Genomic DNA, 14,037 nt, shown 5'->3' on the forward strand with positions numbered 1-14,037 from the left:
TTTTACCAACAAAGTGAAATAGGATAGAGTTAAAACTCTGATTCATTTTGTTATTCTAAAATTAGCAGTTAAATTGTTTTATGTTTTTCATTTACTTGATTTAATTTTGTAGTCTTCAAATACAATTTAGGGGCCTAAGTAAAAATACCTTTTATTTGTATAATGATTTATAGTTTTCAAAATGCATTTAAACTGATATATATTTTTGATATTCACGAAAATCCTGTGAAGCAGCCAGGGAATTTTCCTGTTTTACAGATGAGGAAACTGAAGCTAAGTGGCTCAGTTGCTCACTTAAGCTTTTCCAAGTTTGCAAGTAGAGTAACTAGAACTCTCTGGGCAGTTTCCCTGCCATGTGGATCTTTTCCATTCTAATGCTTTAAAAAATGACTGTGCATACATTTATGCACCTGACTGGCAGAAATTAAATTTTTCTTCTTTTGTGTAGGAATCCTATGCCCTGCTTAACAAATATGGGCTTCTGATAGCAAAGGAAGAGATGGACAAAGTGGATGCTCTGCGTTACGCTTGGGAGAAGCTTCTGGCACGTGCCAGTGAAGTGCAGAATGAATTAGTCTCGCTGCAGCCCAGTTTCAGGAAAGAGCTTATTAGTACCGTGGAGGTCTTCCTCCAAGACTGTCACCACTTCTACTTGGACTACGATTTGGTACAACTCTCGCTTTCTCTATGTATTTTGGGAGAAGAGTGACTACAGCATGCAACGTGTAGTTGTTTAAAGATAATATTGGGTGGGCCAAAAAGTGCCTTCGGTTTTTTAGATAAAAATAAAAGACACATGTTTCACTTTCACCAAGAACTTTATTGAACAACGTATTCATCCTTTTGTTCCACTTCCTTCTGCCATTTTCCAGGCAACTTCATAATTCCATCTTCCCAAAACTTTTTATCTGCTGGGAATATGTTGCTTAAAGAGACCCATTTCCAGCCAATTACAATGTGCTACAGAAGGGAAATGTGTAGAGTATAGGGTAAAATTTGTACTTATTAACTGGTAACACGCCAAACCACCAACTTCATGTATGAACAAGCACAGAAATCCAGTTATTTAAGGTGGTCTAATGTCGGAAAACCTGATTGGAATGTTAACATTACAGGTCACTTTACAAATAGATATTAGAGTGGTGAACTCTGTGTCATGTGGCGTTAGTGTTCTAGTTCAAACCAGACACTGTTGGTGCTTCTTACAGAATAGTTATTTACCCTTCATGTCACCTGATAAATTAATAGCACATATTTTTAATTTTCAAAATTTCTTGACATATGAAAGCTGTGACCTTAACTTGGCTTTTTTTGGCCTTGAAAATATTTCCAAATGAGTTACTTTCCTGAGCCCTTTTTTACAAATAAAAAACTAAGTTTCCTATCCTGTATGTGACATGCATATAAACAAAATTTGATATTCAAATACATAGTGCTCATGAAATTTGTATGCAAATGCTTCATTTTATTTTATGTTTATTTTAACTTTTTGTTTCAGAATGGTCCAATGGCTAGCGGCTTGAAACCCCAGGAAGCCAGTGATAGACTTATCATATTTCAGGTGATCTTTTTAGTTTCTTTGACTTTCTATAGAACCAAAACCTCAATGTCTTTTAAACACATACTTTTTTCCGCTTAATGTAGAGAAGCCCATTGTGGAATATAGTATGTACTTACCTTTTAAAAACTGTGATTTGATATGGTTAGCATTGGTTTCTATGTAATTAATTGTACTCATTTAGTTCTCATTTACATGTGCTCAGAGATCATACATGTTTGCTTATTGGCCAATCTTTTTTTTTCATTTGCATGTTTATTCACATGTAAATCATTTTTGTTGAGTTTTCACTTGTATTTTTATTAGAATCAATTTGATAATATCTATCGGAAATATATCACCTATACTGGAGGAGAGGAGCTTTTTGGTCTGCCAATCACACAGTATCCTCAGCTTCTCGAAATCAAGAAGCAACTGAATCTTCTGCAGAAAATATACGCTCTGTACAACAGTGTCATAGAAACTGTAAATAGCTATCACGATATTCTGTGGTCAGAAGTAAATATTGAAAAAATCAGCAGTGAACTTTTAGAGTTCCAGAACAGGTGAGAAATTAACGTTTAGCATGCCCAGAGCTATTGAACCTCAAATGCTTTCTTCTTTGATAGGCTGTCAGGGTTCGTTTTTCACCCAGATGTTTCGAAAGCACATCATGCTTCATTGCTATTGTCCGCTGACATCACCCTCGTCAAACGCGATTTATTAATTACCCCTGTGTGTGCCTGGTGAGACAAGCACATCCTTTAAACCTGGATGAATCTTGCCAGGGCCTTTCCTGCATCTTAGAGAGAGCTGATCTCTATTTATATTACACTTATCAACATTTGAAGTTTATGTTAGAGGATTTACTTGAAATAAAAGCAAGAGCCCTGTGATTTTTCTACATCCTTGAAGTGTTCAACCCCCCCAAAAATGGAGGGTCATTTGTTGTACTTTTCGGTTGACAGCCTGAAACACTCTGCTGTGCTTTGTACTTGGTAGGGTCTCAAAACATGTTTGGAGAATTGAATTGAATTGGGAGGCACCTCTATTCTTTAAAGTAATGCCTTTTACCTAATTTTTATGAGGAAATTGAAAAAAGTCATTCCTGATTGGGAGGAGCAAATTTCTGCAATGTAAAAGTGTATTATATTAACAGCTGTCCTCTGAGTCATGAGATTTAACAATGTGATGGGTATTTGAGGTGACTGTTTTTGATGGAAATGCTAGCAGACAGTCTTGGATTGGAGACATTCCAGGCTTCTATTCAAATGAACTTTCATGTTGGCTCTTCTTCGCAGGTGTCGGAAGCTGCCCCGGGCCTTGAAGGGCTGGCAGGCTTTTCTGGATCTGAAGAAGACCATTGATGATTTCAGCGAGTGTTGTCCACTGCTGGAGCGCATGGCCAGTAAGGCCATGATGGAAAGGCACTGGGAAAGGATAATTGCTCTCACTGGGCACAGTCTAGATGTGGGGAATGAAACTTTTAAGTTAAGACATATCATGGAGGCACCTCTTCTGAAATACAAAGAGGAAATAGAGGTACAGTGATTGAGCGTATGATGTGGTGGGAGATTGGAAGGTCCCAGGGGATTTGAGAGTTTTCCTACATCATGGTCTGTTGGTGCAGTACAACATGCTAGGACAATCAAAACTCTTTTCCTGGTACTCAGCTATTATTTCTTCAACAAATGTTTATGTAACAGGTTCTGTGTTAAGTGCTGGGGACATAAGAGTACGTTCCTGTGTTTATAGATCATTAAATAATTTGTATAATTAAATAATTATACAAATGAAGGTGTAGTTACAAACTGCAGTAAATACCATTGAAATGAAAGTATGCTGCTCTATGAGGGCCTCTAATAATGGGGTTGACCTCTCTGGGGGTGGGACGAGGGCGATGAAGGTCAGGAAGACTGGGTGCTGGGTGAACGGGGTGTGCTTGTGTGGTGAGGGGGTAAGGGGCTTGGAAAGTGCAGAGAAGACAATGTCAGGCAGGTGGAACAGCATATGTGAAGGGTCTGAGGTGTGTTTAGGGGACCAGAAGGCCGAGGTGTGGAGGTGGGCGAGAGAGGAGACAGCTAAGGTTGGGGAGATGGAGTGGGCCTAGAATGTGTTATCCATTTCAGTCTTTGAAGCAGTCAGTAGCCAACTGGGAGATGTATTTTGATTGGGGGATGACGTGGTTAAATTTGCATTCTGTAAAGATCACCCTGGTAGCTGTGAGGAGAAAGAATTGGAAAACAGAAAGGGGGAATGCTGGGAAACCAGTTGGGAGGTTACTTGAATATCCCCGGCAACAGATAATGATGTGTCAGATGAGGAGGCAAGTAGTGAAGCTGAAGAGGGGAGACAAGATTGAAGAGATCGTTAGGAGGTAAAGTTGGATAGAATTTGACGGAGTGAACATGGTAGGGAAACGGGAGGGGCTAAGGATGAACCCTAGAGTTCTTGCTGAGAGATCTAAGTGGATGATGGTGCTTATGAGTGAGATGGGGAGTGTTGGAAGGTGATCAGGTGGAATGACAAAGTGCAAAGACTATGAGCTTGATTTTGGGCATGAGTTTGATATTTCACAGATTGTGTTTTGGGTTCCCTTGATGTATCCAAACAGAGAAGCCCAGTAAGCAGTGGGCGTGGGTCTTTCCTGGAGATACAAAAGTTGCTGACTCCATGGGTGTGGATATGCTCATCCAGAGAGGGACAAGAAGAGGGCAAGGATGGGTTTGAGCAATGGTCCAGGAGAAGATAAGGCTGCAGAGAAGACAGGGAGAGTGGTCAGAGCGCTGGGAAGAAGTCAGGTTTCTGTTCATTCCCTCCTCTCGTACTGCGTTGGTTTGACTTTAGAGTTAAATCAGAGACACATTAAATTTTGAGTCTTTGATGAAAGTTGCAAAATTTAAAAGGTTATTGCATATCTTTTTTATCCTAATTTTTATTGAGTTATAATTGACATTTAACATTGTGTAAGTTTAAGGTGTTCAACATAGTGATTTGATACATTTATATTGCAATTTAATCTCCATTGTAGCATTAGCTAACACCTCAATTATCATTTCTTCTAGTGCTGGGAACAATTGAGATCTAGTCTTTTAAAAAATTTAATGTTTAGGATACAGTTTTGTTGTCTATAATCACTGTACTGTGGATTAGATCTCTAGGACTTATTTATCTATTAGCTGTAAATAGATATAACATCTCTCTCATTCCCCCACCCCCAGCCCCTGGTAACTACCATTCCACATTCTGTTTTTTCAAGTTTTTTTTTTGTTGTTGTTGTTGTTGTTTTGTTTTTTGTTTGTTTTTTTAAGATTCCACATATAAGGGCTATCATATAATATTTGTCTTTGTCTGACTTATCTCACTTAACCCAATATCCTCAAGGTCCCTCCATGCTGTCACAAATGGCAGCATTTTCTTTTATATCATGGCTGAAAATCTTCCACTGCTGTATATCTTTTCTGTCTTCTTTCTTTCTGGAATAGTTTGGTGGGAAATTTTACAAATTAGGATAAATCTATATATCTACACACACACACACCATTTATTATATTGCAGTTTAGATCTGGAAATGTAAGTATTTATAGATACATATAAACGAAAGAGTATAGACAGGACCTCTGTTGAACCAAGACTATTTGAGAAGGATGTGTGACTTTCGTGTGATAAAATGAGAGCTTGCACTTTCAATAGGACATCTGTATCAGTGCGGTGAAAGAGAGGGACATTGAACAAAAGCTGAAGCAAGTGATTAATGAATGGGACAACAAAACATTCACATTTGGCAGCTTTAAAACCCGTGGAGAGCTCCTCTTGAGAGGAGACAGTACATCGGAAATCATCGCCAGCATGGAGGACAGCTTGATGTTACTGGGCTCCCTACTGGGCAACAGGTAGGAAAACCGTCCTTCTTTCCCCTGAGGTTTGAGAACTATAATAACAAACACTTCAAGGGAAATTAATTTAAAAAATGCAACAATACCCCTCGTACAATCTATTCAACATTAAAAGTACTTGTTTTAATTTTAGCCTTAGGCACGGCATGGACAATACTGTTTTTATTTCATTATCCTCTATTTGGGGGATGTGTCTGAGACCATCAGTTGCACAAAATCATGCACCATGTAATTAGCCACTTGGATCTTGCGGAACATTTCAGCTTTGCTGCTGACAAGCCTCACTGCACAGCTGACAGCTCGACAGGCTCTAGATTCCAGAAGGAAAATTATTCTGAATTTTAGAATAATTACTTCGGAAACCTTTTTGTCAACACCTATGGACTAGAAACTCTTAGTTGTGTACATACTTTAATGAGATGACAGATTAAGATAGAGAATGAAGTTAATTCATAAAGAGAAGTAAAACAGCACAGACCGATACCAGCCTAACATTTCTATTTGACGGTAGCAGCAGAGCTGTCAAGCTTTGGACGTGCGAGCCAGAGACGCATAAACTTAGATTTCTTTGGTTCAATGCTTCCTCTTGTGCTTTTTGAAATAATTTTTTTGTTCCCAAGGATTTTCTCAAATATATGGTAATTGTGTAAGTGTTTGAAATGAGTAATATAGAATATAAAATTAGGTCTTAGAGATTGAAACTAACAATCTCAATTGGTAACACTGAGTAACATTGAGTAACATTGAGTCTGAACTACTTAGAATTTGGTGAGTTTTAATGAATTTGGTTACTAGTCACACCCAACCAGAATTAAGGACAGATGGAAGATAACATACCCTATGGAGGTAGAAGAAGTACACATATACATTAAGTAAATATCATCTGCATTAGGAATGGGTAAACTTTTCTTACCAATGGCATTGAACCCACAAACAGAGTTGTATGAGGAATGCATATTCAACAGAAATTTACGGAACACCTACTGCATGCCATGTGGTCTTCCAGGTGCTGTGGTTAGAAGGGTGAATAAAACCAAGATCTCTGTTGTTATAGACCTATATTCTTGTGAAAATCATAAACAAACAAACAAAAAAACCCAGAAGGATGTGTAGAGTATTAAAGCAATCTGCTTAATACTTAAGAATATGGAAATTAAAATTTTATTCACTAATATGACTAATATTTGAGATGACTTCAAGCCCGTATTATGTTGGACTGGAGAGATCAAGAAAGGGTGAAGAAGGAGAAGAGGAAAAACAACAAAAGGCAGTACAGTCGTTTAGGAGTAGGGTTGTCTACAAATAACAGAAGCACCACATACAACATCGCTTGAACAAGACTGAAGTTTATGTCTTTCTCAATTAGAAAAATGTCCCAAGGTTGATGGCTCAGGTAGGAGTGTGGACTCTACCACATCATCGGGGACCCAAGCTTTGTCTGGCTCACTCTCCATCTTTACCAGGTGTAGCCCTTCTCCTCCTTCTACCCCGTACATCCAATGCTGCTGCTCACTTCCCATCCGGAAGAGTGGTTTTCAGACTTGGCTACACACTAGACACACCTAAGGAACTTTAAAAAATCCCAAAGCCTGGGCCACATCCCAGACTGATTGAATCAAAGTTCCTAGGGGTGGGACCCAGGCAGGTATTGGTAGGTTTTTTTGTTTGTTTGTTTTGTTTTAAGGTACTGGTAGTTTTTAATATTTATCGGATAATTAGAATGTGCAGCTAGGGTTGAGAAATATTGATGTGGAGCTTAATCCCAGGACTGCACATTGCTGCAAAGGAGGCTGGGAAATTCAGTATTTTAACTGGGCAGCTATGAGTCTAGGTAGAAATGGGGTTCTATATCTAAAGAAGAAGGAGAAAAAAATATTGGGGGACCACTGTCTGCTTCTGCCTCACGAGGAAAAAGGGAAGATAGATTAACTATGAGAGAGGAAGAAAAGTGGCTCTCAGGCTTTATGTGTCCACGCAGAAAGCCTCATGCATACGTGTACACACAGACATGAGTGGGGTGGGCAGGAGTGGATGGGAAGTTGGAAAGAGGCTCAGAAGAGGGCAGGCTAAAGAGAGAGTCCAGATAGTATCCTATTTGAAAACTGAATTTGTTGTTCGGTCCCTGCCAACGGCTCTGTAATGGCTCCACATTACATGAAGAACAAGAGACTCCGCGGAATAGGCACAGAAGCTCAGTGGAGAGAATGTTATTCCCTTGACGACAGCAACAATGACCAGAATGATACTGTTCCAGCAGCTGGGTGGAGTCAAGTCTAACGCTTAGATGATACATCTCCCACTTCTCTATGCCCTGGGTCAAGAGGGAAAATGTCGGTTTAACAATGCCCAGTATTTGGTGATGAATGAATCACTTGGTAGCGTCATTTTAAAAGCCAGCAACATAATCAAAGTTGTGAAGAAATAGGTGAAAATCAGGATTTTTTAAAAACCTCTTTAGTTTGAAAACAACAACAATAAAAACAAAACACTAAAAAAAAAATTCTGAATGTATTTCTCGTTTTAGGTACAATATGCCATTCAAAGGCCAGATTCAAAAGTGGGTGCAATACCTTTCCAACTCAACAGACATCATTGAGAATTGGATGATGGTGCAAAACTTGTGGATTTACTTAGAAGCCGTCTTTGTAGGAGGAGACATTGCCAAGCAGCTTCCCAAGGTCTTCGAAATTTCTTTACGATTTCATTCGGTTTTTAAACTTAGAGAACTATCTAATAACTCAGAATGCCCTTAAAAATGCAATAAATTTCAACCTCCATCGAGCCAACCCATCTCCAATCTTTTGGTTGTTGCTGTCCAGCTGTTCTTCAAAGAGAGAGAGGGTAATTGTGGAAAAGAGGGGCGTGAAAATGAGAGGAAGAACGCTTCAAAACCGTGAAGTTTTATAGGAAATGGAGGGTTAAAAAACAAAGAATGAATGCTTGCCTAATTGATATACTTCTTCAGCTAATTTGAAGGTGGAACTTGGAACAGTGCAGAATTATAGAGTGGTTATCTTGACAGTGGTAGGATAATTTGTTCTCTACTACTGACAGTTTAAAATAACTCACACTCTACAATATACCCAATTATATCTGTACTGTAAAATGGGGTGGAAGTCTGCAAGAAAAAACTCAAGGATTCGTATCCAATTGCCTTAAATTGTTTGCTAAATTATAACGTGTTAACGATAAATTTGAGTTTTGGAAGCCTGATTACGTTGAGTGTTCTGTTCACTTAGGTTTCCTTAGCTTTCTCTTTGGTTAGTTTTCAGTTTAATTATAGAGGGCAGACCCGTTAGCCGATTTATTTTTTGGCTACCAGTGAAATGTATCCATACATTATAATTTTAGGTATTTATTTTTCTTTTATATTTGGGCGTGTTTTTCTTCTTGATGGGTGAAGAGTCTCAAATTGGACTTAATGGAGACTTTCACATACAATATTGAAGGAGCTAGGTGGAGTTTCTTGCTCTCATATTTGATAGTATGTGCTCATTGGTAAAATACAGAAAGTTTTAAGGAAGAAAATCACAATTCCTACTCTCTCAAATTAATCTGCACATTTTCCATTTTTCCTAAAAAATCTATTTTTAAAAATTTCAGAATATTAGGGTCACACTATAATTAATTTTGTATCTTATTTTTAAATGTTTGTTTTCTAAATACACAAATAATTCAATGCTCAGTGTAGAAAACTTGAAAAACATAAGATTCACTTAATTTGGAGGTAATTGAAAACAGTTGGGAGGGTGCTTTTCTCCCAAATTATCTTGTGTTGTATTATTATTATTATTATTTTTAATATTTATTGGACTATAGTTGATTTACAATGTTATGTTAGTTTCAGGTATACAGCAAAGTGAATCAATTATACGTATACATATATCCACTCTTTTTTTTAGATTCTTTTCCCATATAGGCCATTACAGAGTATTGAGTAGAATTCCCTGTGCTATACAGTAGGTTCTTATTAGTTATCTATTTTATGTATAGTAGGGTGTATATGTCAATCCCAATCTCCCAATTTGTATTATTATTTTTATACCTGCTTCCTGCTTTTAGTTAACATAATGTGAGTCCCAGGGTTGAGCTAAAGATTCTTATTTAAGAAAGGGGCCGCTATGGTGCAAAAGGCCCAAGGAGAATTGAAATAGAACATGTGTGATATTTCATGTATGCACAGGGTATCCAGAACGGTTACAAGTCTGACCTCAGCGGGAGGTATGTGAGACACTCTGTCCTTGGGATCGCAGATGTGTCCAAGTGTGCTTTGTTACCTTGTGCTCATAGGAGGCCAAGCGCTTTTCCAACATAGATAAATCCTGGGTGAAGATCATGACTCGGGCACATGAGATGCCCAGTGTGGTTCAGTGTTGTGTTGGAGATGAGACCATGGGGCAGCTGTTACCACACTTGCTGGACCAGTTGGAAATCTGCCAGAAATCCCTTACTGGGTAAGTTCACTCTAAGCATCCTAGAGATGAAAGGGACCGGAGACACGAGACAGGATTAGCCAAATGGGTGTTCTTTTGCTTAGACTCAATTCATGTCTAACATTGTGGCATAGATAAAACTGATCGTTTGGAGCCTTATCGTCTCTCCAAGCAGTTACTAGATTTCCTCTGATGTTGAAATTATAGGATTTATGGCTTCTTCCATCATTGGGACAGGAGCTTGTAAATATTCTCATACAGACCTTGTTTTTAAAATTAATATACCTGTTTTTCTGATCTCCTTCTTGGATAAACATCTGAAGAAGCAAAATACTTCATTACACTCAACCAAGAACAATGTGAACAGTGTGTAGTATACACAAGCAGTCAAGATTATACAAAAATGAGAGCCTAATCTAATACCTAGCAATATACACTGACACACCCACACCCACACCCACACTTACATATATGGAGGCTGGAGGAACTCCAAGAGTAATAAATAATTTTCTTGCCCTTTGGCTAATCATGATAAAATCACTAAGTAGAAATATGTTAAATATGGAAACAAAAGTGCAGCAAAGTAGGGTGATGATAGGAAGAACAAACATTCACTGGGTTTTTGTACCTCCTCGAGGCAGAGGACAGTGTCAAGACCCTTCCTTCCACACAGCTGGATTTTGTTTCTGCTTCAGTGATAGATTCATTGGATTCTTTTAAGATACAATCCTAAGAATTGGAATTGTCAGCCTTTAGCTGACATAGCACTGTGCTTGCAAACAAAATAAAACAAACACAAAACCAAAAGACTCCCTGTGTGTAAATTTTCCTGTCTTCTACAGAGAAAGTACAAATATTTCCAGGTTAAGTCAAATGTATACATTATACTTATGAAAAATGAGGAAATTCTATCAATTCTGGAAAAAAATAGTCTCCCAATCAGAATATGGACTCCCACTTGGCAAAATTAGTAATGAAAAAAAAAATAAAACAAAAACAGAGAACAAAACAAAAACATTGAACAGTGTGGGAAAATTAGATTCTCTCAAAGTCTTTTCCCTTTTTCCCATCCAGATTAATTTATTCCTAGAAAGACCTGTTTTGTGTGCTTTTGAAGTTTATCTTTTCCTCCCCACTTAGGTACTTGGAGAAAAAACGGCTTTGCTTTCCTCGGTTCTTCTTCGTCTCGGACCCTGCTCTTCTGGAGATTCTGGGGCAGGCATCAGACACACACACTATACAAGCCCATTTGCTGAATGTGTTTGACAACATCAAAACGGTCAAGTTCCATGAAAAGGTTTGCCTAATTCTAATTGCTGGCCAGCAATTTAGGTATCTTAGAATCTCAGCTGTCTTTATTAAATTGCTCTCCAATAGTGTTTACAAAGATTTACTTCCCTGTCCATTAAATATCACCCGATGACTAAAAAGATACTTTTGGGCCCAATTTGCCTTCAGAACTATGTGACTTCTTAATATCCAAAGTGTAGATTTGAATAACAAATAGTTTAAATGTGATTAGGAATGCTTCGTATGTAGCATTCATAGATTCACATGCCAAGTTAACTGTTTAGAAATTCAACAAAACAAAGGAACAAATTGCTCATCAAATAGCGCCTTGACTGAACAGAATTGCCACAGTGACTTGATTGTTTTAATCAGGCTTCAGATGTTTTTGTCATGATGGTCCTCCATGTTTTTCGTCATACTCCATTGAAAACCTTTTCTTTCGTTTTTTTTTTTTAAACACTCTCAACAAGTTTCTAGAATCATGGAGTTGTATGGGACCCAAAAGAAGTTATCCAACATGAGGAAGACTACATTTGCCCAGCTGCCAGAAGATATTGTCTAATCTACCCCTTTACCCCAAATTCCCTAAAAAAAGTGGCCCTTCCAGTTGGATAACATATTCAGTTCCCCTTATGGTGTTTCATACAAACCTTAGTATCATTTATTTATTCATCCCAGCATGCAATTTTCATCTGTTGAGCAAATACCATGGACTAGATGTTGTGCTTAACAATGGGAATATACCATCCTCAGGGATCTCGTGCTCTGGTGGGGTCTACAGAGTGCAGCTCATGCAGTGGTAGAGCTAGTCCATTGGAGGCCATTAAATGCCAGTCATTTAAGTTCAAGCCCCTCGCTGTGTGCCAGGCATGATGCCAGTCCTGGGGTTCCAAGGAAGAATATATCGCAATCCATACTGCAGTTGTTTTTATGCAGTACAACATTCAAGAGAAATTTGGCAATTAAACCATCGATATTTTTGACTTGCTGTGTTTGTGTGATGCACAAGGAGCATGGAAATGCCCACCAGGGAGCCCTAACCTGGGTGTAAGGGGTGTAAGAGAAAGCTTCCTGCAGGAGAATGTGGTGTTTGAACCGATTTTTTGAAGGTGAGTGGAACATAGCCAGGCAAGTGGGGAAGGGATGCACAGTCTGGCCAGAGGAAGGGCAAGTGCAACGGCCCGGAGGTGTGGGCAGTCTAGGATGTCAGAAGTGTGGGTATGTGAGGGAGTGTATTACTTTCCTAGGGCTTCCATGGATTAAAACAACAGAAAATTATTCTCTCACAGTTCCGGAGGCTAGACATCCAGACTAAGGTGTTGGCAGGGTTGGTTCCGACCGGAGGCTCTGCAGGAGAGTCTGTTTAGTGCCTGTCTCCTAGTTCCCAGTGGTGGTCAGCAATCCTTGGTGTTCCTTGTCTTGCAGACACATCACTTTGATCTCCACCTTTGTCTTCACTTGACATTCTCCTTGTGTGTCTGTGTCTAAATTTCCTTCTTCTTCTAAGGTCATTGGATTCTGGTCTACCAGCATCCAAGATGACCTCATCTTAACTTGACTGCATCTTCAAACACCCCATTTCCAAATCAGGTCCCACTCACAGGTACTAGGGGTTGGGGCTTCAATATATATTTTTGGAGGAGACAATTTAACCCACAACATGGGGTGATGAGCAAAGGGAAAAGAGGGAGAAGGAGGCATGGACCATATTCCAGAAGGCCAAGTGCATCACACTATGGAATGTACTTCATCATGAACGTGACAAAAGGCGTGGGAGGTCTTCAGCAGAGCAGTGACCTGATTTGTGTTTCAGAAAGAGCCTCTGGCTCACAGTAGGAGGCAGAATGGAAGGGGGCAAGGAAACCAGTTTCGAAAGTGATTGCAAAGTCAGGATGGAAAAGGCTGAGTTGCTACAATAAAGGGGGTGGGTGGAGAGAAAGAGAAGACCGTATGGATTGAATGGTTTAAAAATTGATCTTTCTTGTAGATCTACTGGATGCATGGGTTGAAAGAGGGCATTGAATTACCCAGGAAGTTCTTCTTGATGTTTTCCTCAAATCCTTCTGCTTTAGCACCAGGACTTCATGGTCTTAGAGTGAAGCTTCTTATTGTCTGATTGTACATTGAAGATAATGGAAACTTCCTCATTTTCAGCCTCTGTTCATAGCAATTACTTCTTAAAAATAAATAGCATTGCTTTTTTTTTTCTTGTTGCTGTTCCTACCGTAAGGTTTCTACAGCCAGGGGCAGATCCTGGTTTTGTGGATCCTAAATCTTATAAAATTATGCATACAAATTTATATTCAGGACCTAGAAGAGTCTGTGCAAGTGAGGGGCCCTGAAACTTAAGGCTCACTAGCTTCTTGGTAGATCACTTCTGTGACAACTAAGGAGGATCTCATTAATACAGACTAAATCTGGGCCCAAGGGAACAATATTCCACTTACTAGAGAACAAAACAACAACAAACATTTGCATTTACTTTATAGTTTGCATCACAGTTGTTCCTTGGTGTCTGTGGGGAGGATTGGTTCCAGGACCCCAGCAGATACCAAAATCTGTGGAGGCTTAAGTCTCATATAAAATGCTGTAATATTTGGATATACCTACACATGGTTTCTAGATTACTTATAATACAATACAATGTAAAGGTTATGTAAATAGCTGCCAGCATGTGGCAAATTCAAGTTTTGCTTTTTGGAACTTTCTGGAATTTTTTTTGTTCAAATATTGATCAGAGCTTGGTTGAGTTTGTGGATTCAGAAACCGTGGATATGGAGGGCCAACTGTATTTTGTGTAACTGGCATGAGTGGCCTGTAAGGTGAGTTGGGAAGTAGGACAGGCATGATTTTTAATGACTAAATAGAAGCAAGAAATTTA

At 38.9% G+C, this 14,037-nt stretch overlaps 1 protein-coding gene and 1 long non-coding RNA gene across 11 annotated transcripts in view; one reads left to right on the forward strand and one right to left on the reverse strand.

Moving 5' to 3' along the window:
- The window catches only part of DNAH5 (dynein axonemal heavy chain 5), a 316,103-nt gene that overhangs the window by 166,624 nt on the left and 135,442 nt on the right, over positions 1-14,037 (forward strand). For all 10 annotated transcript variants that reach the window (XM_082458341.1, XM_082458344.1, XM_082458345.1 and 7 more), the window contains 8 exons: positions 449-667; positions 1,499-1,561; positions 1,865-2,103; positions 2,839-3,079; positions 5,231-5,430; positions 7,958-8,111; positions 9,724-9,887; positions 11,007-11,163. In XM_082458341.1, coding sequence (XP_082314467.1) covers positions 449-667; positions 1,499-1,561; positions 1,865-2,103; positions 2,839-3,079; positions 5,231-5,430; positions 7,958-8,111; positions 9,724-9,887; positions 11,007-11,163 — 1,437 coding nt within the window. The remainder of the gene's footprint in view (positions 1-448; positions 668-1,498; positions 1,562-1,864; positions 2,104-2,838; positions 3,080-5,230; positions 5,431-7,957; positions 8,112-9,723; positions 9,888-11,006; positions 11,164-14,037) is intronic.
- LOC309659093 overlaps positions 1-14,037 on the reverse strand; it is a 357,758-nt gene that overhangs the window by 79,053 nt on the left and 264,668 nt on the right. The gene's annotated exons all lie outside the window — the stretch shown is intronic.

Source organism: Balaenoptera physalus (genome assembly GCF_965194825.1).
Source record: "Balaenoptera physalus genome assembly, chromosome: 3".
In the NCBI taxonomy this organism is placed as follows: domain Eukaryota; kingdom Metazoa; phylum Chordata; class Mammalia; order Artiodactyla; family Balaenopteridae; genus Balaenoptera; species Balaenoptera physalus.